The following is a 23,397-nucleotide window of genomic DNA, read 5'->3' on the forward strand; positions in this document are numbered from 1 at the left end:
CAGCCTGGATTCTGGATTTCTCTAAAACTGATCACTGGGAAAAAGTAGAATGTTGGCTGAATACTCAATGTCTGAACAAAAGAGTTCACAACATAATTTAATGCATCATTTTATGAAAAAGTGAATGTTGTAAGGAAACACCTGATTTTTCAGTTGTAAGCCCATAAACGCTGATTTGCTATAAATAAACAGCTGGAACTGTTTGGATGAACTGAGATGACTCCCAGGTCAAGATAATTCACATTTAACAATTCTAAAGCATCCAAGTCAGCTTTATTATACCTAACTAGTGATAATTAGTCCTACTAAATGCACATTACTGTGGTCTAACTCACTGGGATACAACACAGGCAAATATCAACAACAAACTAGGCTATATAGTTCAATCCCTATTAAATCTTTCCTCTGTTCCTCTGTGTTCATTACACATCATGTTGTTTCCTGTTACTAATAGACCAATTAATCCCATTTGTGGAAGCCCACAGGGACATGCTCCTTGCACAAAATCAAGCTCTGAATCGAGGTGATGAGAGAAAAGACACAGTGTGTGAGAACATATCGTTCCAAATTTCAGATGACATTATTCTTAATCACTGAGAGAAGGTCTCCCTAAACAAATCTGTCCAGTATGCACAACCGCTGAAACTGCATCCTGGTGTTTCTCAACAAACCTGGTGACAGCACTCGAAATGTTTCACAGCGATGTACGTACAGCTATGATGTGTTGTGTAATTCCTAAGGCTGGCAGTATCATCTATCAGTGAGCGCAGTATGAAAAAAAGTAGGAGGCGAGGTGAGGTAAGGTGAAAAGAACAGACAAAAAGAGGAGGAGGAGAGGAGAATTCAACCTTGCTAAGGCTGCTGGGTAATATCGCTGCAGCTTGGAGACACTTTATGTAAGCTGTTGGGTGTAATCTGGAAAACAGCAAAGGAAAGGAGGTCAGTGATGTATCTTCTTGCAGAGGAGGGACTGTGAAGCTACTCAGAGGGGAACCGGACTGCACAGGCACACACACAGGCTTAAATTCACAAGTCTCCAAAAAGAAATACACGGCCCAACAATACAGTGATTCATCACAATTAAGTCGATGTAAACCTATATGGAGTGTAACCCTAACACCCAATCTATCAGCGAGCTGCCTGTTGTCTCTGCTCTCCCACAGTTTAAATCCCTCAGCTGGATATTGGAATATCACTCCGACATACACCTACAGTAAATCATCATATACACACACTGCCTGATGTATAATTCATTCCTATTCAGTCCCCACTCAGTGATTTAAAACGATTGCTTTAGCAGCGCACTACAGGTCTTCACCCACACATATTCACAGCGAGTAAATCCACCAGACATATTTATCATAGGAAGCCTGATGTTGTGTGTGGGATGTCTGAGGAACTGGGAATTAGACATTACCAGACATAAAGTTAATTTTTTAAGAATAACTGTGTCTATTGCGAATACCATATGTTAAATAGGTTGCCCTACATGGAATACAATTGAATACTTTTATGTTTTTTCTGTTGCAGGTCAGTTTCAATCGATGCTGCAATAAGAATAACCTATATTTTAATAGTTATAAATAGGTATTTATGTTTTTTATGATTGTAGAGTAGAGAAAAATACATACATTTATATGTTAATGTTTTATGTCTTTAGTTGCACATGGTTCTTTTATGATACTACTGGATCATTTGACAGAAGCGTATCTGCAACAGGCCGTCACACTTTAGCTGAGAAGGTGAAGGCAAAAGCCTCATCAAAAGATCAAACTGCTTCCTGCAGAACCACCAGGGACGTGATCCACTGTCACCACAGGTCACAGAAGAGGTGACCCTGGACTCCAATAACCAGCAGCAGATGAGCCGGTGCAGGAAGACACTGCAGGAGCACAGGAAGTGGCTCGGGTAGGAACACGTTTGGAGAGAGTGTTCTTTTTGGCAAGAGGGGTTGTCTCTGGTTTGTTTTGGGGGGCCTCAGCAACAACCCTGCTGCTTTCCTGTTTTCTTTCCTGAAGTAGGTCTGAGGTTAACAGGGACAGATAAAACACGAGAAAAGAGACATTCACTCGGGAACTCCCTTTCATTTGTCAAACCACAAATGATTCACATGGAAGCTCATTCATCTCTAAGACTACTGAATGCCAGAACATTAGTTTGTCAATCAACAAGTGGTTGTTTTCCAAGGTCAGCGCAAGTTTTTATTGACTTAAACGTACAGTACATGAAAGTTTTTGAACAGTGTGAAAGATGGGGTGGACAAATCATAGAGACATGCACCACAAACTGTGGATGACAATGATGCTGGAAGCCAGTAGGTGGCAATCTTCTCAGCAATCCTCAGAAAGCACCTGTCTCCCTGTGAGTGAAGGGGCTACAGATTACAGGCTCTGCATAGATTCAGGAGGCGGTAATGACACTGTCATGGCACGTCTATCTGACAGTAAACAAACAGCATCCATGCAAACTCACACTGCAGAGTTATATCAAATGTAGCAACATGAACATGAAAACTATCTTATTTCATGGTAAACCCCTTTAGTGAGGATTATGTGCACAGAAATTATTGTGGTGCAGGGCATTGCTGAATGAGCTCTGGTTTGCTCAGATTCATGGCTGCCGACCGTCACAATAAGAGGCTGCAATGAGGCTTCAAATTACCCTTCCCACTGGGAAAGACATGCAAAGGCTAACTGAAAGGCCATCAGGCTCTTCTGGCATCAGTGGGACATTATTTTCATATTGCAGATTTTATCTGAGTCCCCGCCATTGTTGTTTGCCTTTGGTCTATCTCTTTCATTTCCCTCTCATTCACAAGACTGATCCAAAAGTATTATTACTGCACCAAGGAGGAAATTAATAAATCTCTGAGAAGGAAATTTGAGTTCCAGACAGTGCAGGTTCAATGTCATACATGCTTTTTTTTTTTTTTTTTTGCTTTTTTGCAAATGTGAAAAACTGAATCTGCCAGCCACAGAATGAAGAGAATTTACAGAGGACTTGTGCATATATGTATAATTGTGAAAAGAAGATGGCAGCTTAATCAAACACAACAATGAACTAGGCTATGTCTGTGAACTTTGCAACATAACCATTTCCACTGGTACATGCACGCTGGCCAACGTTCATCATGTCGACAAACTCCTGATCACAGTTGAGCAAGAGTCTGGGCAGAGCGAGCAGCGCTGCTGTCAGATGCTGAGAAAAGACTTCGGATTGGTCCGCCGCGGTGGGTGTTTCCGCATTCCGCAAAGAGCTGTCAGCAGACGTGTAAGTTGAAGAGGGGGGACTGTCGCGTCTGTGAAGAAACCTCCTCAGTCATACCCAGGGGAATAACGGTCCACCGCCAGGGCGACGGGATGCCTTACATACTCATCAGTACGCAGATCCGACTGGTGTGTATCCCGCATCTGTGAATGACTCGTGTCATGCTTGTAGGAGGAGGACACACGCTCGAGTTGGACATTCAGGGATTTATTTATTTGGCTGCGCAACGTTGCTCATACTACTAATCAATCAAGATCCCCCACTTGCAGATTACAGTTATGCAGTGGCCTGTGATATTCTGCATGGTGGAAACAACAGACAGTCAAAGGCTACAAGCGGAGCAAGCAGCGTGCGTATGGCTGTGTGTGTGTGTGTGTGTGTGTGTGTGTGTGTGTGTTTTTTTTCTTTGCCATGGTGCCCTAAATTAAAAACACATGTTGCCCAGTTGTCGGCCTCTTGTTGCGCATGTTCATTTTGTTGTCTGCACGACAAGAGCAACCTAATTCTATAGCCTCTGAGTACTGGATCATCTATTTTTAGTCCGTGCAGATATTAGATTATGATCCGCACCTGCCAATGATATGAAGCAAGAGCTGCACAAATAACAGGCAGCAGATATTGTTTTTAACAAAGCAATCATTTCCTAATATCTAGAATAAACTATCAGCTGTGTAGTTAATGTGTTTAATTGCTTGTCTTGCAGGAAAATGGTCCAACAAACGTGGGAGATGAATTCTCTGATCCAGCTGTCATGAATTACCTGGGAGCCAGGAAAACAACCATGCTGGGAAACAATTTGTGAGTATTGAAAATGGAGACAGGCAGTTATTGCAACGGGTGGAGATAAAGTAAAGGTGGCAGGTAACTAGTAGACTACTAGAGAGATTTATATGCATAATTCAGCTCAGGTCTTCTTCCACGAAAGCACCAAGAGTCAATTGTAGCTCATAAGATGAAGATTTTATAGCATGATTTGATCAGTTTTGGGAAAGCATTCCCGCCACCACCCCCCAACCAGGAAATTGTCAACAGTAATGACACATTTCCAACGTGGACCTTCACACACCCACACACACAAAATCGACTCCCAGGTGTACTGTAAATATCCTCACACAGAGCCCTATTTCCAAATTTAGGCACAAAGAAACACACTGGTGTTTCTTTCATTTTTGGCAGTCAACAGGTACATATTGACGATGGAGCGGAGATCAGGTCACATGGAGTCAGGGGAAAAACAAAAAAAACTCCAGTGTAGTTGAGGAAGACTGCTGCTTTGCAGATTTAGCATAAACCATTCAGAGCTGATAGAATGCAGATCAGGGAAGTGTTGTCATTGGCAATCTGAGTCAAATGCTGCTGGGAAATGAACCAAGGTGTGGGAGGAAGTGAACAAGCACCAGAACAATTAACAGCATTCTACTTTCCAAGCAAAGTTTACTGAAAGACAGAGAAATCCCACATCTGTGGAAAGTTGAATTACTTTGTGTTTATGCTCATTTAGTTCTGAGTACCATGTGGACGACCCACCACGCCTGGTGCTGGACAAGCTGGAGAAGATCGGCTTCCGCGTGCTGACAATGACAGGGGTGGGACAGACGCTGGTGTGGTGCCTCCACAAGGAGATGGAGTGATCAATCATGGAGTGAGGGTTGACTATCAAAATACCACTGTAAGCATTTGAAAGGATGAATGAATCATGCTGAATTGCTTATCAACTTTTTTGTTGTTTTTTACTTTGGTTCTCTGCTCTACATTTGACACACTGCCAGCTACATATTCAGGCTTCTGTCAAGTGAACATGAAGTTCTAAAATTGAGATTATCCCAGACATAAGGTTTCAGATTATCTTGAATGAGTGATACTTCAGGGGAATACCAACCTAGATTCCAGACATTTTATAGGACTCTTTGCCCATACTGTTTGCTATTTACTACTGGTGACCAATTTTAAGTTTGCGAGTGAGGGCCAGTTTTACAGTCAATGTCATTTGGCAGTAGAACTTAATTAAAGGCATGACTGTAAAGTCATCCTGTGCAAAAGGCCTCACCCAGTTCTCTCTTTTTCCTAAGTAAATAAAACACTGCTAGATATGTTTGTACTTACAGCACTGTGCAAAGATGTTTTTGTAAGTCTATCATATGCTTATGATTAAATGATGTAATGATATGGATTGTTTGTGTACTTATTAAAAAAAGAAAACAATTTCCAATCCTTTTAAGATTTACCACAGACAAAACTGAACACATGTATAAAGCCGTCTGATAATCCATCAAAACAGACACTTCACATGTAAAAAATATTTCACATGCTCTTCTTGTGAGCTGCTGTGTGGCACCTTACAGGGATGCTGCATGCCCCAAGATGATGCATGAGGCTCTAGCATTGCAGGCACACGGAGTGCAGGAGACTGCCTGCGAGAGCCAAAAAAGGCTGGGTGGTGGTTTCATTACAGCCGCAGGTCTGCCAGCACATGTCTGAGGCCAGCCTGGATCACTAACCCGCAAACCAGAAACTTTGCCAGCGAGCTCACAGCCAAACTCTTACCAGGTCTGCCGCCTCACACATGACTTAGCTTCCACATCCGCACTTAAGATCAAAAGGTGCGGGTGCTTCCCAATTCTGTGACCACGGAGATTCCAGATACTGTTTGCATACACTGACATGGCAACTTCGATACAGACAATCCACGGAAAGCAGGAGGAAGAGGATACTATTAAGATTCCAGGGTTCTGCTGTAGTTGCTGATAGGACAGTGCATCCAACAGACTCATCCTCCCATCCTGGTTCGCATGCAGCGCAAGCCACTGTGGGCTCAGGGCAGGGTTGGTGGTGAATGTGTTTCCTGTAATTGTATTTCCTCTGCTGTCATTTGGACAGAGTTTGTCTGTTTCTGGGCTTTTTTTCCCTTCATTGCCGGGATATGAAAAAGGCTGCGCATAAACCAATCCATGTGATGAGGGGATTTTGCAAGAGAGGAGCAGATGTCTCCCACCACACCACACCACACCACTCCACAGCTGGACATTGTGTAACAGAGCCACGGTGAGGCAGAGCAGCAGTGGCAGGGAGATGGATGGCTGGGTTGGATGTTGCAGAGCTGCCATGTAGTTCCTAAATAACACAATGACAAGAGAAAGAGCCGCCACGCAACCCAAAAAATACAGACATACCATTACACCATAGTCCTTTAAGGCACAGGAAAATAAGACTATTTGGATGAATAGATGTTCCACAGGCAGAGGACCCTGTTACAAAAACCAGGGTGACCACAACAGTCTGGCACTGTAAGGTCTGACTTAATGTGGGTCACAGAGCAGTAGCATGTCACTTCAGAGAGCATAAATAAGCATCAAACACTATCTTCTAGGTATCTGTTACATAAGCCTATTGTGAAACAGCTTAGACCAGCAATAGCTTAGAGAAACTTCAGAGAAAATCTGTTGAGGTAGGTATAATAAGACAGAACACAGACAGTTTTGAGGCAGGTGGCATGTTCTTCAATTAAAGCTGGTCAAGGGCCTGTGACATGATCTATCGGAGCCGAGGGCGGAGTGACGTGTGTAATGGAAACACTGAAATATGTAGGTTGCCCCAAATAAAGCCCATCCATTGCTGAAAAATCATAACTTTGCCCATTGCTGCAATATGATGCATGAAGGAAAAATTGATGTTCTGGTATTGCTTAGCGTAGTGTTATCACAAGGTATAAGTCATTCAGAAATCAAGAAATCAAAGCTTCTCAGTTGGTGATTAAAGCAATAGTTCCTTGACTTTGCATTAAAAAAAAGAAGCAATTTGCTTTCTTGCGGAGTTAGATGAGAAGATCGATACTACTTTCATGTCTGTCCATTCAATGTTAAGCTGGAGCCAGATGCGGTTGTACAGGGGGTTATGAGCCAGACTATTTTTTGGCTGGGAGCAGTGACTATCTGGAGTCTCTGTTGCTTGCCTGGCAAACGCATGGTGCCAACAAGACTCAAGAAAGTCATCTCCTCCCCGCCAAGAAATAGTTCAGGACCCAATCTGCGGTCAAACCGCAACTTGTCACTTTTATAGTGTTTAATCAGATTCAACAAACTAGATAAAATGTGTTAATTAGTGAGCTTTAAATATACTGGTAGGTTGATCTTTCAGCATTGTTTTTCAAGCCAACCATCTCCTGGTTCCAGCTTCATATTGAATGGACCGACATGAAAGTGCTATCAGTCTTCTCATCTAAATCTCAGCAAAAAGGTGAAGAGGCATATTACTTTTTTTTTTTTTTTGCATTACATAAGATATAGTTGTAGTAAGTTACAAGCAACAGTATTTAGTTACCTATAAGAGCCTTTTCCCTGCCTGGAAATGGATGGTCTACATCAGAGGTTCCAACTTTTTTGACTTGTGAATCCTTAAATTAGAGTCACGTTTACTTCTGACCCCTTATCATACATTATGGTCTTAGTTTGGTCACTAGTTATGACCCCCAGATTGGCAACCCCTGATGTACATTATTTTGTGCATGTGTTGCATAGGGCAGTGTAGAGATTACATACAAATATTCAATCTACCACAAAAAAAAAAACAAAAAAAACATGCAGTCCACAGGCCTCTACAGTCTGGAGTAGAGCTTTAGATATATTGTATACAAAACCCAGGGAACAATCATCTAAACCACCAGATCTGCAATGGAGAGCCTCCAGAGTATGTTCACTTTTCATCACATGGGACCACAAGAATTCACATAAAAGCCTACCTAGTGTTCCAATCGCAGCTTGATTACTGGGTGAACATGGGAGAGAAAAGATCTCTGCGGTTTGGGTTGCTACAACTCTCGACTAATTTTTACAGAGTTTCTGAATGAATACTCAGACAACAGAAAAGAATGATTTTTACATTACACTCGGTTGGCTACAATAATGAGGTAATAAGTTGTCACAGCTAACTAGACAATGGTTGACAGATGCAAATTACATCATTACACTGCTTTGATTACATGTGGTGTTGCGCGGCCAATCTCCTCTGGCTCGTTTACAACACAGTGAACAAAGACTAAATACTCACTGGATGCTTTAAATCTCTAAAGGTCTTAAAATTACTTACCAACTACTTTATTACTGCCAAGCAATACTGCATTAGATGGCACAATAAAACCACATAATACAATATGTTGATGCATGGGTCACAATACACTACCTTTGAGATTCCTAAGGATTTGTGATATACTTAATATTGTAAGAAAATATGTGGCAATTTATCACATTTTCTGAGCACTAATTATATTCTTCCGAACTGTCAGAAAAACTGATAAGCTGCTGATAAAATATTATCTAATAAATTTAGATTAAATATCTGTTTGTCTCCTTTCAGACTTTATGGGACAAACTAGATAGTCAAGTAAACAGACTAAATCAAGCTTGTGAATGTAAATGTTGTCTAGAACAGACTGAAATTTTTATTTACAGGACAACGATGTCAACTAATTGCAGGTAAAATACAGTGTACTCTGTATTTTGAACTTGGCGTCCATGTATTGGTACAATACTGTGCAGCACTGATTAGACCCTGCAGCCTCAGTGATGGGACTCCTACCTCTGGGACGATAAGGCTCAACCCTGAATCCTGCAGGAGCCCTCACTTCTTCTCTACTCTGTATCTCCCTCAGTCATCCTACATTCTCAAGAAAAGGAAAAGCAGCACACTGATTAAAACTACAGATTTGAAAATAAGCATTTCTTTTCAGTTATTAAAAATATTTATTTTTCCACAGTGTACTACATACAAAAAATAACAAAAGACATTAAGAGGCTTTATGAAACTAAAGCCTGAAACAGGTATTCATTTAATAGTTGCAAGCTGGTACCAGGCTGGGTCCTGCTGTGCTATGACCTGCCAGCATCCTCCTCGTCCTCTCTTTGCATTTGTTCTATGAGTTTCTGTCGCTCAGCAGCCTGCCTCATCCTCATCATCACCACGCTCTCGTAGTCACGCTCATTTGTCAGGGAGCCCTGCAGAAGAAAGAGACTTGACTTTAATGTCAAACAAGGTAACTCAGAAGGGTTATAATAACATGGAAAATGTTGCAACAAAAACTGCATATGATTTGAAAGCACATGTAATCTTTAGCCCCAATCTATGTATTTTCTGATATAAAATTAGGCGGCTATAATATAAATATTTGAGCCCAAGATTTGTAAAATTTTCTAGAGATTAAACAAATGACATGATAATGTTGATTATAATAAACAAGACGAGTAGGATAATCTTCATCTACTTGCCTTACTTGTTTTACATCTCCTCAGAATAAAGCTGAAAGGATTAGTCAATTAACAGATAAACTGAGCTGCAAAAAATCTTTATCTATTTTGATAACTGATTAATCTTTGAGGTCATTTTTTAAGGAAAAATACTGAATAACTTTCAGCTTTCAGGTTTATTGTGAAGGGCATTTTTCATTTCATGGACCAAACGATCACTCAATGAATTCAGAAAAATATTCAACAGATTGATAGCGAAAGTAATCATTAGTGGCAGGTCTACTATCTATAATCCCCCAACAGAAAGTTGGATGACATCATCAGAGGTTATCTTTTCTCAGACTTGACAAAGGTCCTCCAGAGCCACAGAAAAGGTCTTATGTAAAAGTTAACCATTTTCATAGACTGAAGAACTCCCCACACGGAAACTGATGAATGAAAGCTGTGGAGTGGCCCTTAATCAGTATTCAAGGAAAATGTCTAATGAGCCATTACACAGGCAGGGAGTCATAGAAAAGTTCAACATGTCTGTATTTTATATCATAACAACGACACGGAGCGAATGACACCATTGTCACCATCCACTGTCTGTTTGTTTTCGCGACGGGGCCTGTGGGTACAGAGCGGAGGAGAGGCCGACCCGGACAGATGCTCTCATCTCAGTTACCATCAGCATGACGGCAGGGTGAACATGCATGAGACAGCAGCCTGCAGAGCAACTGTGACAGGGTAATTCCGCTGCCTGAGGTCATTAAACCCCAAAATGAGGGCTGGGATTAGGCCTGGCAGTCAACTGGCTTCTCACTGAGTGTGTGTGTGTGTGTGTGTGTGTGTGTGTGTGTGTGTGTGTGTGTGTGTGTGTGTGTGTGTATGTGGGATTTCTTTGAGGGGCTTGGGCTTGGATGAGGATGGCGAGAGATTCTCTTACTGTGGGGGGAATCAGAGAGGGCAGCCACCAGCTAATGGCTAATCAAGCAGGGTGGAACGTAGGCCAGACGTCTTACACGCACACAGGCTACAATCTGTGCGGTCACAAATGCCACACACAGGATACACAAGAAGAGGGACTCTAGAGAAACGAGGAGGCACTTTTTAAAACATGCAAGCAGAATGCTTATGTTTGCATACTTCCACACATTTAAAAACACACACTCACAGAAACCGTTGTGCCATTTTAAAGGAGGAGGGAGGCATGTATCCACAGAGTAAGCCACTGTTTTAAAGGATTATATCCAGGAAGTCTGCTGGGCCAAGGAAGTGTCTCTTTAACAAGACAGTGAGCTGCAGGAGAGAGTGAGTGAGTGTGTGCATGAAGGACAGAGAGAGCGAGTGAGAGCGATTTGAAGAGGAGAGGTAGTTTTTTGTCAATGTGCTCGCTGAGCTAAGGCATCTGGAAAACATCAAGGGGACTCCAGCATCCATGTGCTGGGAGAAAGAGGGTAAGTGTGGAGGAAGAAGAGAGGAGAGGGTCGGTGAGGGGAAGTTACCCCCCACTCCCTCCCTCCACCCCGCCCCTGGATTGAGGAAAGCTGCTATTATCATTCCAGTAATGTGAGCTCAAGCCCCTGTCTGACACGTAACTATGAAATATCACGCGAACGACATTAGGTAAATAAATGACTCTTGCATCCTCAAATTTAACAAAACACAAGCAAGTACACAACCAAACTGGTGGAAATGCTCCCTCCTCCTCAGCAAACATATCTCCACTCTGCCCTGCCCTCTACTGGTCACTGCAGTGAAGGGCATCTGAACACTCATGATTGGTCTGACCTATTCTCTACCCGGTGTGGTCACGGGTGGACTGTACCAGGCTAATGATGTAGGGGAATTCTGAGCTTTAACAGGTGCTTTATGGGCAATGTGACGCATTTCTTCTCAGGATGAGGGATGTTTCCTTGCCCGGGGTGTTAACTTACAATGTACATGTTTAGCCACTGCATCACTGTGTAACTAAATACTTGGTGTGTACCTATGCGTGTGTGTGTGTGTGTGTGTGTGTGTGTGTGTGTGTGTGTGTTGCAGTAACACTGGGGCCCAGAGTGAGTAGGAAACCACAGAACACAAACAATGGGCCCCCGTACAAAGCCGAGAGAGCAGGGTACAAGGCCACCGCAGAGGTAGGATGATTGTAAAACACACATACGCACGCATACACACAAACAAGCTGAGGATTAGCTATGTGACATCAGCACATGGCTAGGCCTCTAAACAGCACATCCCAGTCTGACCCCAGGCCAGTAATGACATCATGTATACCAGCAGTGCTGTGAGTCAGGCAATAACACACGCACACACACACGCGCGCACACACACAGACTCATACTGCAACTCCTTCCCACACACAAGAGGAGGCATCTCTCAGCGCAGGTGGCCACTGCATTCCCCCGGCATAACTTGTCAGATCAGCTGCAAATTACACCATTTCTTTATGTGTGTTTGTGTGAGATTTGTGTGAGTACGTAAGCATGTGAGCATGACCAGAGTGACGGAGTTAAGTGTGTGAATATGCAAAAGCAATGGAATATTGAGGAGGGAGACTTTAAAATGAGATTACCACTACTTCTCCAAACTGAAATAAAATACTGAACAGCTTCAGAGCTTATTGTAAATTTTGTTATTGCTACAAAGCCAATGTTAGCATTAGCAGCTGTTTATTTACCAGTCTTGCTTAGAGCTTCAGCCATTGTTGTGTTTATAATACAAGAGGTTATAATACATCCTCTGAGCAGCACTACTTCTTCAGGGCAGCCTGGACGCCTCAGTGACTCTATCAGAAAGTCATGAGATGGGCCGACCGGGCCGGAGGTAGCTGGTTAGCATGCTAACTTCAGCAGAGTAAAGGTGTGAGAAATAGAAGCAAAGCTTTCTACCACTGGAGACAGCACTTGGCTGATAAGGGAACGAAGTTTGATGCCGAAATCGCAAAGTTTCTTTTTGACTGGTGAGTAAACAGCTGTTAATGCTAACATTGGCTAAGGAGTAATAGCAATACTTACGGTCTTTGGAGCTCTATTGCAAGGATGAAAATCCTTCTTCTTAAAGACGCTGCTTTGATGATTTTGATCGTAAAATTTTTATACTCCTCAAAACTTTCAGTGATCATTCCCGCTCGGCATGGAGGCATGTGCATTCCTTAGATTTGTAGATCTATTTCTGCACCTTAACTGGAAACAATCACTTCATTGGGACCCAGACAGAAATAAAGCAAAACTCCCATCTGCCATTTCTCTGCAGCTCATTCAAAGTTCTCTATTAAATAGGATCATACAAGGGTCATGATTACTTTGACTACCACAAATGTCTGGTCTAGTACACTGTTTTTCTTAGTGAAAAACAAACCCTATATAGAGATTAAGGCCCAAATCTACTTCCTGTATTTAACCCTTTACATGCACATGTCCTGCCAACATCTGGTTTCTGAATGGAACTCCAGGACAAGAACTCTTTTTATTTGACAGCAAAAGCCATGAGTCTGAACAGAAAACTCTGCACATGTAGTCTTAGTGAATACATCTACAGATCATTGATTGTGACAAACGCAATTATACAGGTCAATTATTTTTTACGCAAGCTGCAGAATTTACAGACGTCCTTGAAACCATACTGGAAAAGCTGTATACTGTATGTAAAAATACAGTTATTTTTAAATTTTCTCAATTTTCACAAATTGAAGAAAGGTATCGTTGAGCTGAAAATGCAGAGCTGATTTCCTGACCATGCCAACAAAATAAAACCTGAATGACCACTGTGCATAGATTATAGTAGTTGTGTGTGGACTGCGAATCAGCCAGTAACATTCAGGCAAAGTGAAGGGGAAAAAAAGGCAGTGGCGGATCTGAGGTGTCATATAAGAAGATGTGTGTATATGAATGGAGGTGTATGCATGTGGTTGTACGTACACGGTCACGGTATTGGACAGAAGAGAAGCCTGTTAGACGGAGATGGAGAGTGCCTTTGGAAACTGTTAAAGTAAAGGAAATAAACAGTGAAAAGAGAAATGGCAGCAAAGACCTGAACTCCTGGTGCCCTGGCATTTCTCTTTATGATGGATGAGCTAAGGGATCCTAGAATAGGCAGACATGGGGGTTTGGCCTCTATAATATCCAACAATACATCGTTGTAAAAGCAAAATTATGTCTTTCACATCCTAGCCTTCCGGGAAAAACCCTCTGATTGCAAAAGATTTCCCATTAAAACAAAAGGGGCCACGGGACTGGTAAGAATGCAGCCTGAACCTTGGAGATGTCAAAAAGAGCTCAGGTATTATGAAAGGAGAAGAAAAACAGAAAATTAAATCAAGGTTCCAAACACAATAATTTGAAATGTCTGTTTGTTCTGTGTATGTGTTCCCATATTAACAGGGTTCCTTATCTACAGTATTTAATGTGCAGAACAAACAGCTAGTGTATAGCTAGCACATTGTTTACTTCAACTATCCAGTCTTTAAAGTAATCTAAATATCACAGCCATGATTTAATAATTACTAATGATTCGGTGCCAGGAGACACAGAAGTACATTCCCAGTTTTCACCGACCGCCTACATTCACTGGGAAGAAATAGCATGTCATGTACATTAAACTTTTCAAAGTCAATCCTGCAACGAAAAAAAACTCCATAGAGAGCTGGAAAAGACATTTTATATATCTGTGGGTACAAGACTTCTCTGGATAATAGTACAAAATTACCTTTATATAACATATTTTCTGGAGGTCGATTTCTGCCTTTATTGGACATTTGACTGCTGAGAATGACAGGAGAGAGACACCAGATTCAGTCACTGCAGCTCTAAAATATTTTACACCTGTAGCCCACTGCAATTCCTCTAAAAACTCATAATACATCTCTGATAGTTAAACAGATGCCATGTTTTCTTGCTTTAAGTATATTAAATCTCTCTGTTAATGACCCAGCCTATTCTCCTCCTTACTGTGACGGTCCTGATGTGAACTTATTGTGTTGATTAGACGATACTGTAACCTTTGTCATGTGTTGATGAGTCAGCATTTGGTATTCAACAACATCACACCTGGACTTTGACTGATGTCAGATCTTTGTCATGTGGCAGTGATGCAACTGAGCGTCTACACTTCATCTGAGCAGCCAGACCGCCAAGTTTCCTTTGGAGCGCCTTCGCAAAGCTCATCATTGAGTCATAACTTTGGAGACAAACAATGATGGCAACGGTTCGGATGATGACAAATGCTAACTTGGATGTTCTCACCAGAATTGATGAAAGGACATTACAAAGAGTAGCTACTCGGATAGAGAAGTTGCCCAATTTCAATCGTCTAGTTTCATGCTTTTCATACTGTTATATATCTCAGAGCTGAATCGGCTGAGTATGGTATGTCCTGTGTTTGTCGTCATTGAACAATGTTTTTCATATAAAAGAACGAGACAGTGCTTGCTGTAAATCTAGTCTAAATGTTGGCTGTCTAAGGGCCTCCATAGAGCGGAAGATGGAGAACACACAACAAAGGGCCAGAAGAATATCCACCAAAGCCTCAGTTTGGGCTTCTAGCGCCAGTCAAAGCAATATCTGGAAACACTTTTTATCCTGCAACAACAAAAACACGCAGCATCCCAGATTTCAGGCCCAGCATAGCTGCATCAAACCACATTGCCCGCTATGGTCAGGCCTTAGAAAAGAGGCTTATACAGAAATCCAGCTAGGGCTAAACGCATCAGCTCAGAGGCTACATAGCATGACAACACAACTAACAAAGTAAGCCCAACCTCGGTCAGAGCAGGACTTGTGAGGTCATTCCCAGATACCACAGATAACGCTAGCTGATCACCCTGATTGTCTCCTAGCATGAAAGCAGTTTTGTGGTCGTAGGTGGAAGAAGGAGGGGGTTTCTCAGAAGAGAGATGTTCAAAAATGTTCTGTTTCAGCCTTGAGTAAATGTTATGATAATTTCATTTGCGTGAGTAATTGTGTCTGGTCTTGCAGACTGTTCTGGCACTAGAGTGCAGAGCGGGAGAACAAGAGGATCAGGCGGCACGCCTATTGTTTATTGGAGCAATTTGAAAGGACTGGAGGAATAGTGAGAGATACGATTGGTCCATTTCCTTCACACCCTGCGTGTTTTAAGTTTAGTGAACAAGTAGAAGCATTGGACAAAGCGAAACCCGAGCCATGTCCTCCTTTCTGCTGGAACACAGTGTTATTTATAAGAATATCAGAGCATGAAGCCGTGTTGGTGATTTTAATATACTCTCTTTAAACAGAGAGATACAGGTTGTAGAAGGTTAAATAGTTCAAAAAAAGAGTCTTTCTAAACCATAACACAAAAAACAGTGATCATGCCCTTCACGCGAGTAGCAATTACTGCCTGCAAAAGCACAACAAAATGCTTTAACCCTAACATAACAAATTCCATAGAGCTGAAAAGAGTTTGCTGTTGTGACACAATTTCCATTACTGTATTACTATAGCATTCCAGAGGCAAAGACAACATGCTGGAGCCGTGAGAATTGGAAATGCAACAAGTTATCTCACTTGTGAAATCCAGTGTGCTGTGCCTGTCCATACATGTCTGTGTGCGATAGTATGCTTTGATTACATAGAGAAGCTATAGGCCTCCAGTCAGGCAGAAGGGCCTGTGGAGTGGGGTGGACTCAGAGGCTTTAGACAAGCCAACAACAGCCAGGAAATCAGGAAATCAGCAGAGCAGAGGGACAATGACATGGAGATTAGAGATCAGTTAACCCCCTTCTCCGGGTGACTGTCCTGTTTGCTCACCGGCTATAGCTTCCTTTTCTTTTTTCTTTTTTCTTTTTCAACATAAGCACACATCTACACACACACTCAACCTGTTGTGCACGCACAAACCAATTCAAACTCAACCTCCCCTCGTCCTTCCCATCTCTCAAGCACACTGACACACCATTCCGCTCTTGAGAAAATTAGTTGTGCGCCGTAGTTTCTCCCACATTTTGGTATTTCTCAGATTCAGAGGAATTAAATCAGCTGCATTTCCCACAGGTAATGGGTGCTGCCAAACAACCAGCAGGAATTACTTTATCGCCTATGACTAAAGGGCCAGCTCACACCGCAAGCAGGATGATATCATCTGACGGCTGGCAACCATTCTAAAAAGGGATGACAGCAAATATAAACTAAGAAGAGCTTGAAGAAAAGCTTCCACCTGGACGCCTTAAAACTCCTGAACTCTGATCTCACCTGCCTTATCTCTTAGGCAAAGAAGACTTTCACCAGCAACACACCTGGAGGGTTGAGATGCAAGTGGGAGTTTACACTGGGGAGGATTAGCAAAAAAAAAAAAAAAAGGTTAAATGTCCAAGGACTGAACACACCCATCTAAGCAGCAGTATGGACAAAGGTAAGAAACGGTCTCTTTGCAGTTACAATAGAGCATATTAAATGCTACACCTAAATGTCAACGTTAATTGGGCTGTGTCACTGAGGAAAATGTCATTTTAACACACTCTGTTTTTCTGTCTCAAGGCTGTGCAATGAGGGCTTCTCTGCAACGGCTGAACAAGTCCCATCATGCCAAGGAAGTTTGTCAGGGTGTGCAGGTAGACACAGCCTAGTTTCCTGACAGAGACGTGTGTGCATGTGCGGGATTCAAATACCCTGTATTTGCTCAGCAAGACAGGTAAGAATTCAATTATCAGTCTTTATCTATTCTGTTGTTATTCATCCTATGAGACGAACAACTGTATGAAAAGAAAAATCTTGTCATCAATTGCTTTTAACCTGTGGCTGAAGTTTTCATCAGACTGATTCCTCATCTGTCCCAAAGATGGATCATTTATGGCAGCACTGAGAAAGATCATTTAAAAAGTGTTTTTTGGCCAATCTATTTTAATGGACTACTTTAATTTTTACTTGGTCATGAAGTGTTTCCTGAACATGATACTCATGGCTGAAATCCTAAAACTCCTCCTTGGTCAAACTGACATGTTTGGAAAGGAATGCTGTTGTGTCCACGCTCTCCAATCTCCCGCTGCTACTAAAGTGCCGATAAAACCTTTACAAGCCAACAAAACCTGTTTGCTATAGTGACTTACAAATTTACAGAGTGCGTGTTTCAAGTCACGAACACAGACCTAATGTGGGCAAAGCTGTTTGGGAGACCATTAAATCACAGACACTGAGCAGATTATCTAATCGACATGCCAGCGCTGATGAACTGAGTTCTGCTTTACTCAATAAAATGATTACAGGTCACGGAACGCAAAAAAGGGTTTTCTCTTTTAGACCAAGTTTGACTTTAATTTCAAGTGTTATTGTATCGTTTCATTTTAACCAAGATGTTTCCTTTCAAGTTTTGTTGATGGAAGTGAAATTTCAATAATATAAAATCCCCAAACTACAAAATGGATAATTTATTCTGAAACATAATGGCTACAGCGTGATCCCATTTATGGAATAAGAATATTTAACTTTATTAACTTCCACATCCAGAGTCACTGCATAACTCTCACACCACAGCAAAATAAACTGAATGCATCCCAGCTATTTGTACTTCCTCTGAAAATCATAAACATATGTTCATAAGCGAAGTTATCATCGTGATTTCTATAAAATAACAGTAAAACCTCAGGTTCTCCCCAAACTAAGTGAGAATAGATACAACACACTTACATGCAGGACAACAATTACCATTTGGGAATCTGTATTTTTCATTGTTACTGGAAGTCTTCAGCGAGCTAACAGACTTGTTTTGGAGGATATGCAACAGACCACACCTGCATTTATGGGAAAAAACTCTCATTTATAAAGTAAATATTTAGAAACTAAAGCTTCAAAGCATTGTTGGAACACCTCCCTGCTGCCAAATAATGCTGAATTTCATTAAAGAAAAATCAAGTGGAGCAGGTGCAATCTCTAAACAATGGCTGCCGATTCACATCAAGCGGACTGTTACAGTCCAATACTTACATCTGGTGCTAAATTACATGACAAGCACAGACCTGCTCCATATTCTAGCACGATGAGAGGGAACGCTGGCTTATCAAAAAGTGATTCATAATCTAGTGTTCTATCAATTACTTTAACAGAAAACATGGAATGAGACTAGCATTTTTTAAATTAGATTTTCTCCTTTTTTGTGTTGTGTTGCAGATGGCATTATGTTTTTAAACTTCACAACTTCCTAAGGATTCATTATCGAACAGAAGGGGAAATACAAAAGGATACAAAGACTTCAGGATATATAAGAAACATTTCTGTCTATCTCAACCAGCTCTCCCAAGATGCCATTCAGAACATCACTGCACAGAAAGCCATCCTCTGGTCGTTGGCCCAGCAGGAATCCCAAGCGTCGGGAGGTGCTGTCAGTCAACATGATCAGCCTACCACTTGCTGATTTCCGCCACCTCTCACATATTGGCAACGATGCCCACACGGACAGCTTTGGAGACCTGTCCTTCTTAAAGATGGGCCACAACTTGCTTTTACAAAGCTCCCAGAGCGAGCAGAACCTCTTCATGGCCTGCTCTCCGCCACCCAAGCCCCCTCGTCTGAACCTGGATGAGACGGAGGGGTCAGAGAGCCCTGACTGGTCTGTCGGCCACCAGCACAACACTCCCCACAAGAGAAAGAAATGCAGCTCTATGCCGCTGCTGGACAGTGAAGAAGGAGAAGGAGAGCTAGAAAAGGAGGATGGGTACCAAAGAGGGAATACTGTTGCTTACAATCTGACTCACAGCCTTGGTCGGGGTAGTGTGAGTTCAGACAAAGATGGAGACTCCTCAGAAATCTGTGACAAAACTGAAGGACAGCAAAAGGACGAGGAAAGTGGCTTTTCATTTAGCCTCGACCTGGGTCCTTCGATCCTGGATGATGTTCTGCAGGTGATGGACAAACTCCACAATTAGACAACGCAATAGCCGAGCATTACAGGAAGGCTTTACTAAGGGGATGAGATCCGACTCATCTCGCTCTGGGGGACACACTTCTGATATTATGGACAGACCAAAAACCTAAAGTGATGTTACTTGATCAATAAACCTTTATAAATCTGCCTCCATTATCCCAGTACACTAAGTGGTGACTAATAACCTGTGGAGGGAACTGACAACATCTATATTTTAATGCAGTTAAACCAGTATACTGGAAACAGGTTCATTTTTGGACCAGATCATCCAGGCAAACTTTTAACAGGGACACCCTACTCTCAAGAGAACCAGATATTATGTCTGTAGGACACTTGCATCCACAGCAATCTGGTTTGACAGGTTAAACTAAAAGAATACAACTACACAAAGTTAATGATCTCCTTAGATTCACCCCTTGCAGAGGTAGATGCAATGTTTAAGTTAATAATTGAACGCTGTCTGATGTCAAACTCCAAGCTGGACATTTTCACCTTCTTTTACTTCCCTCCTTTGCTAGTGTAGTCCCCCAAACCACACAGCACTGTGCTGAAAACGGCTGTTAAGACTTAAGAGTGTTGTGTTTAAGAAAAGAAAAGCTGCGGCTGGAATCCAAGGTCCTCGAGCTGTGATGTCTTGGCTCTTGGCGTGCTTGCCAATCTATTGTGTGCAGAGGGCAATTTTTCCTCCGCACGCATCCCAGAGGCCCCACTCAAAGGTAGACCAAGGTACCCCCCATCTCTCTCAATGCAGTGAAAACAAACACTTAGCTCTGCTTCCAATAAAAGCCAGCCAGTGGTGGCAGGTTGGGCTGCAGACCAAGCCAGGCCACAGGTCCAAGACCTCAGAAGAAGAAGAGGAAGAAAAAAAAAAAAGAAGCTCTGGAGCAAGCTGTTTGCTTAGCTGCAAATCAGAGTCCGATGCTCTGGTGAGTGGCGCACGAAAGGGAAAGTGGTAAAGGGTAATGTGATACTTCCACATATGCAGGGGGTGTCGAGGGAGGAGGACCAGAGACATCCATTACTGCAGCATAACTCCTGATGAGGTTTTAAACACTACCTTCTGACTAAACAGACCCCCGACACGTGAAAAATACACGCTTGCATCTCACACACACTGTGTGTAACTAAAAAGAAACACACCTGTATACGTGTGAGCACGCATGGTCAAACTGAGATTTTTAAAGACAATCTAGGTTCAATTTCCTCAGGTTTGGAGAGAAGAGAGTCAGGACAGTCTGTGCCTTAGTGGGAGGTTGGCAGAAAAGGCTGTGGGGCAAACCCAGAACCAGTCAAATTCCTATGTGCCCCATGGGGTCATGCTGCAAAATAAACAAACCACAAGTGTCCCGCTTCTAGAAATAGGTTTAGAATTCTATGTATGTCCTTACAGACACTGCAATGTTTGTGGGTACATCTGCACTGTATATCTGTTTTGGCATCTCCTATTTTAAACTGGATACCATTGCCCCTGTTTCTTGTATATGTTATGACAATAACACATTGTGAAACTTTTTTTTTTTTTACATTGAAAAATGTACTGTTTTGTATTTAGGGAAGTAAAGAAAAATTCCAAGTTTTAAATTCCAAGATTGGTGGTTTTGTGGACAGAAGTGCTGGTGTCAACATTTTAAGAGTTTGTATGAGATTGTTTACACACCCTGATGAACTGACACTTATTTGGCTTTGTAACCATCAGAAGCCACTGTGGAGGCAATAAGCCTTGTCTGTCACTTCTGCACAGTTTCTAGAGAAATTATAGCCTTGAACTATCCAACACTACAAGCAGCACAATATTATTTCAAGGTGAAGACACACACAAGCCTAAATTAGACAGGCATGTTAAGCAGGATTTCATGTAGTTTCATGGTAATACTGTAAACTGGACTTTGAACTGCTGGGTTGCTAGGCATTCAGTAATGTCAAGTACACCTGTATCACAAAGAAATTACTTTCAATGGTTAACCAGGGTTGACACACCCTGGGTAACCATTGAAAGTAATTTCATAGACATTTCTGTACAGGCTTTTTATGATAAGCAGGAGAAAGAGCTACTCAGCCACACAGACTTTACATTGGACAGTCTTCCCTGTTCTGCCACAATCACCCTCAAAGCCTCATTTATTCAAAAGAAAAAGAAGAATTATGAAAAACAAACAGCAAACAAATTATTGAGAAACTACATAAGGGTAAAAAAAGACTTTAACCTATAAAAACAATACTAAACATGTTTAGTATTTTAAGTGCTTCAGAAAGAATTGATTAAAGATAATTCTGGCAATATATGAAAACCAAATCCTTATTCATTATAACCTTCAAAAATGAACATTTACTGTTTTTTCTGGACAAAAAGCCTTCCTGAAGACGACAGTCCTTGGCTGCTATGACTCTGCAATCTACACAAGAGCCCTCAGTGTGAAGAATCACATAAACTTAAGCTCAACAAGAGTTCAGCCACATGACTGATGTGAGAAGAAAGAGTCGGTAATTGAAGACAAATTATCTTGTCTGCACTGCACAAACTGGCCGAGCTGTGAAGTATCCCAATCACATCTGGTACCACTTCACTCCCTCCAAAAATCTAAACTTGCTGTCATACAGATTACCAAGAAACCCTGTCATCTCACTGAAGAGTAGCTATAATGAATTATTTATTTTGTCAGGTACTAACTAAAAAACTGAAAATATTGTTTTGGCAAATACGAGAGGTGTCCTTCGACTGTAATTGCATCTCCCAGTTCAACCTTATGGAGTCATAGGAGTTCCACAAAAATAATAAATCTGTAAAAGAATGAGAAAATAAATGTTGAAATGTTAAGAGGAATGAATAAAAGAATAACTAAGTAAGAGAAATAATCAAAATAATCAAAAAAAAAGGTGGAAATATAGAAAAATGACCAAATATATAAAAACATAAGCATTTTCACATTTACTTTTGCTAATAAAATAAACTTTTTCTGTATATATTTATTTTTTAGTTTATTTACTTTTATAATGTCATTTATTTATTTTTATCCCTTTATTTATCTTCTTTACCAGGAAACAATAGAGAAAAGCAACAGGAAAAATAATGGCATAAAAAGAAAGAAAAAGAGATTATATAAGAATACATCAATAAAATCTAAAAATATACAGAATAGAAGTTAGTAATTTATATGCAATAAATAATTATATATATTTTCAGAAAATTTAAAACTACATTTTTACAGAAATAAATTAACAGATAAATGTGAAAATGAATGAAAATGCTTCTTTTATAATTGGTTATTTGTCCTTATATTTACACATTTATGTTCTTATTCTTTTACTCTTTTTAATGGCACTCCTATGAGTATTATATTATATATATATAGTATATATACTGTATATATATATATATATATTATATATATTCTACTGAAATATGCTGCATGGTTTCACATGGGTTCACACACAAAGGGCGGTTTTGTGAAAACTGATATTGTTTGTGCTGTCTGTATCATGTCAGAACATATTATCAAGCTATAGATGGTTAGGGCCAAGCCCGACCACAGCAGCTATCCCTTCTCATGAGACGTGTCATGAACTGGATGTATAATTAACACAATAACACAATTAATTCTGTATCAAATGAGAAAAGCAAAACTATGTATTTCAAGCTATCCTCAACCAGTATATGTTTTCTACAAACAGTGTGGTATTGCTCCTTGAAATCTCATTATACATTAAAAAATATACCACCAACAAGTCCAGCCTCATATAGTTTCACTGTCTTTTAATACGCTATCCATTCAAACTTGCCACACAATATTAATATTAGGTACAAACCAATACTAAAATTTCCTCCTTCTGGGTCTGATCATAGTAAAATACAGAAGTACAATACATTATCGCCATTCAGCGAGTGGGTCAGGCCAGGGATGAATATGGCAACAACATGGCCACATACGGTGCATCTCTTCAAAACTCAGGGGCTATTTTAGGTGAGAGTGCACTTTTCAAGCACTAGCAAACCGACGGGCTGGAAAAACAATCCCAGAATAGCTGATCTGCTGCATCTGGT

General features: G+C 41.1%; 3 protein-coding genes across 6 annotated transcripts in view; 2 read left to right on the forward strand and 1 right to left on the reverse strand.

The window, feature by feature from the left end:
• The first annotated feature begins 3,248 nt into the window (after positions 1-3,248).
• On the forward strand, positions 3,249-5,433 carry gchfr (GTP cyclohydrolase I feedback regulator). Its single transcript, XM_022750789.1, has 3 exons — positions 3,249-3,395; positions 3,971-4,065; positions 4,769-5,433. The coding sequence occupies exons 1-3, from the start codon at positions 3,360-3,362 to the stop codon at positions 4,896-4,898; spliced, it is 261 nt and encodes an 86-aa protein (XP_022606510.1). The 5' UTR covers positions 3,249-3,359; the 3' UTR covers positions 4,899-5,433.
• Positions 5,434-9,015: 3,582 nt separating this feature from the next.
• dnajc17 (DnaJ heat shock protein family (Hsp40) member C17) overlaps positions 9,016-23,397 on the reverse strand; it is a 31,978-nt gene continuing 17,596 nt past the window's right edge. For 2 of the 3 annotated variants that reach the window (XM_022751166.1, XM_022751164.1), the window contains one exon: positions 9,016-9,254. In XM_022751166.1, the coding sequence (XP_022606887.1) occupies positions 9,129-9,254 (126 nt within the window). In that variant the 3' untranslated portion in view covers positions 9,016-9,128. Of the gene's footprint in view, positions 9,255-13,405; positions 13,468-23,397 lie in introns of all 3 variants that reach the window. The other variant, XM_022751165.1, reaches the window with a different exon arrangement.
• On the forward strand, positions 16,786-21,414 carry LOC111226077 (cdc42 effector protein 3-like). 2 transcript variants are annotated; one of them, XM_022751167.1, is made up of 3 exons: positions 16,786-16,853; positions 16,979-17,132; positions 18,605-21,414. In XM_022751167.1, the coding sequence occupies exon 3, from the start codon at positions 18,736-18,738 to the stop codon at positions 19,357-19,359; it is 624 nt and encodes a 207-aa protein (XP_022606888.1). In that variant the 5' UTR covers positions 16,786-16,853; positions 16,979-17,132; positions 18,605-18,735; the 3' UTR covers positions 19,360-21,414. The 2 variants fall into 2 exon arrangements, with proteins under 2 accessions (XP_022606888.1, XP_022606889.1); XM_022751168.1 differs by having other exon boundaries at positions 18,726-21,414.

The sequence above is a fragment of the Seriola dumerili genome, unplaced genomic scaffold, assembly GCF_002260705.1.
Source record: "Seriola dumerili isolate Sdu_G_001 unplaced genomic scaffold, Sdu_1.0 BDQW01000149.1, whole genome shotgun sequence".
Taxonomy (NCBI): domain Eukaryota; kingdom Metazoa; phylum Chordata; class Actinopteri; order Carangiformes; family Carangidae; genus Seriola; species Seriola dumerili.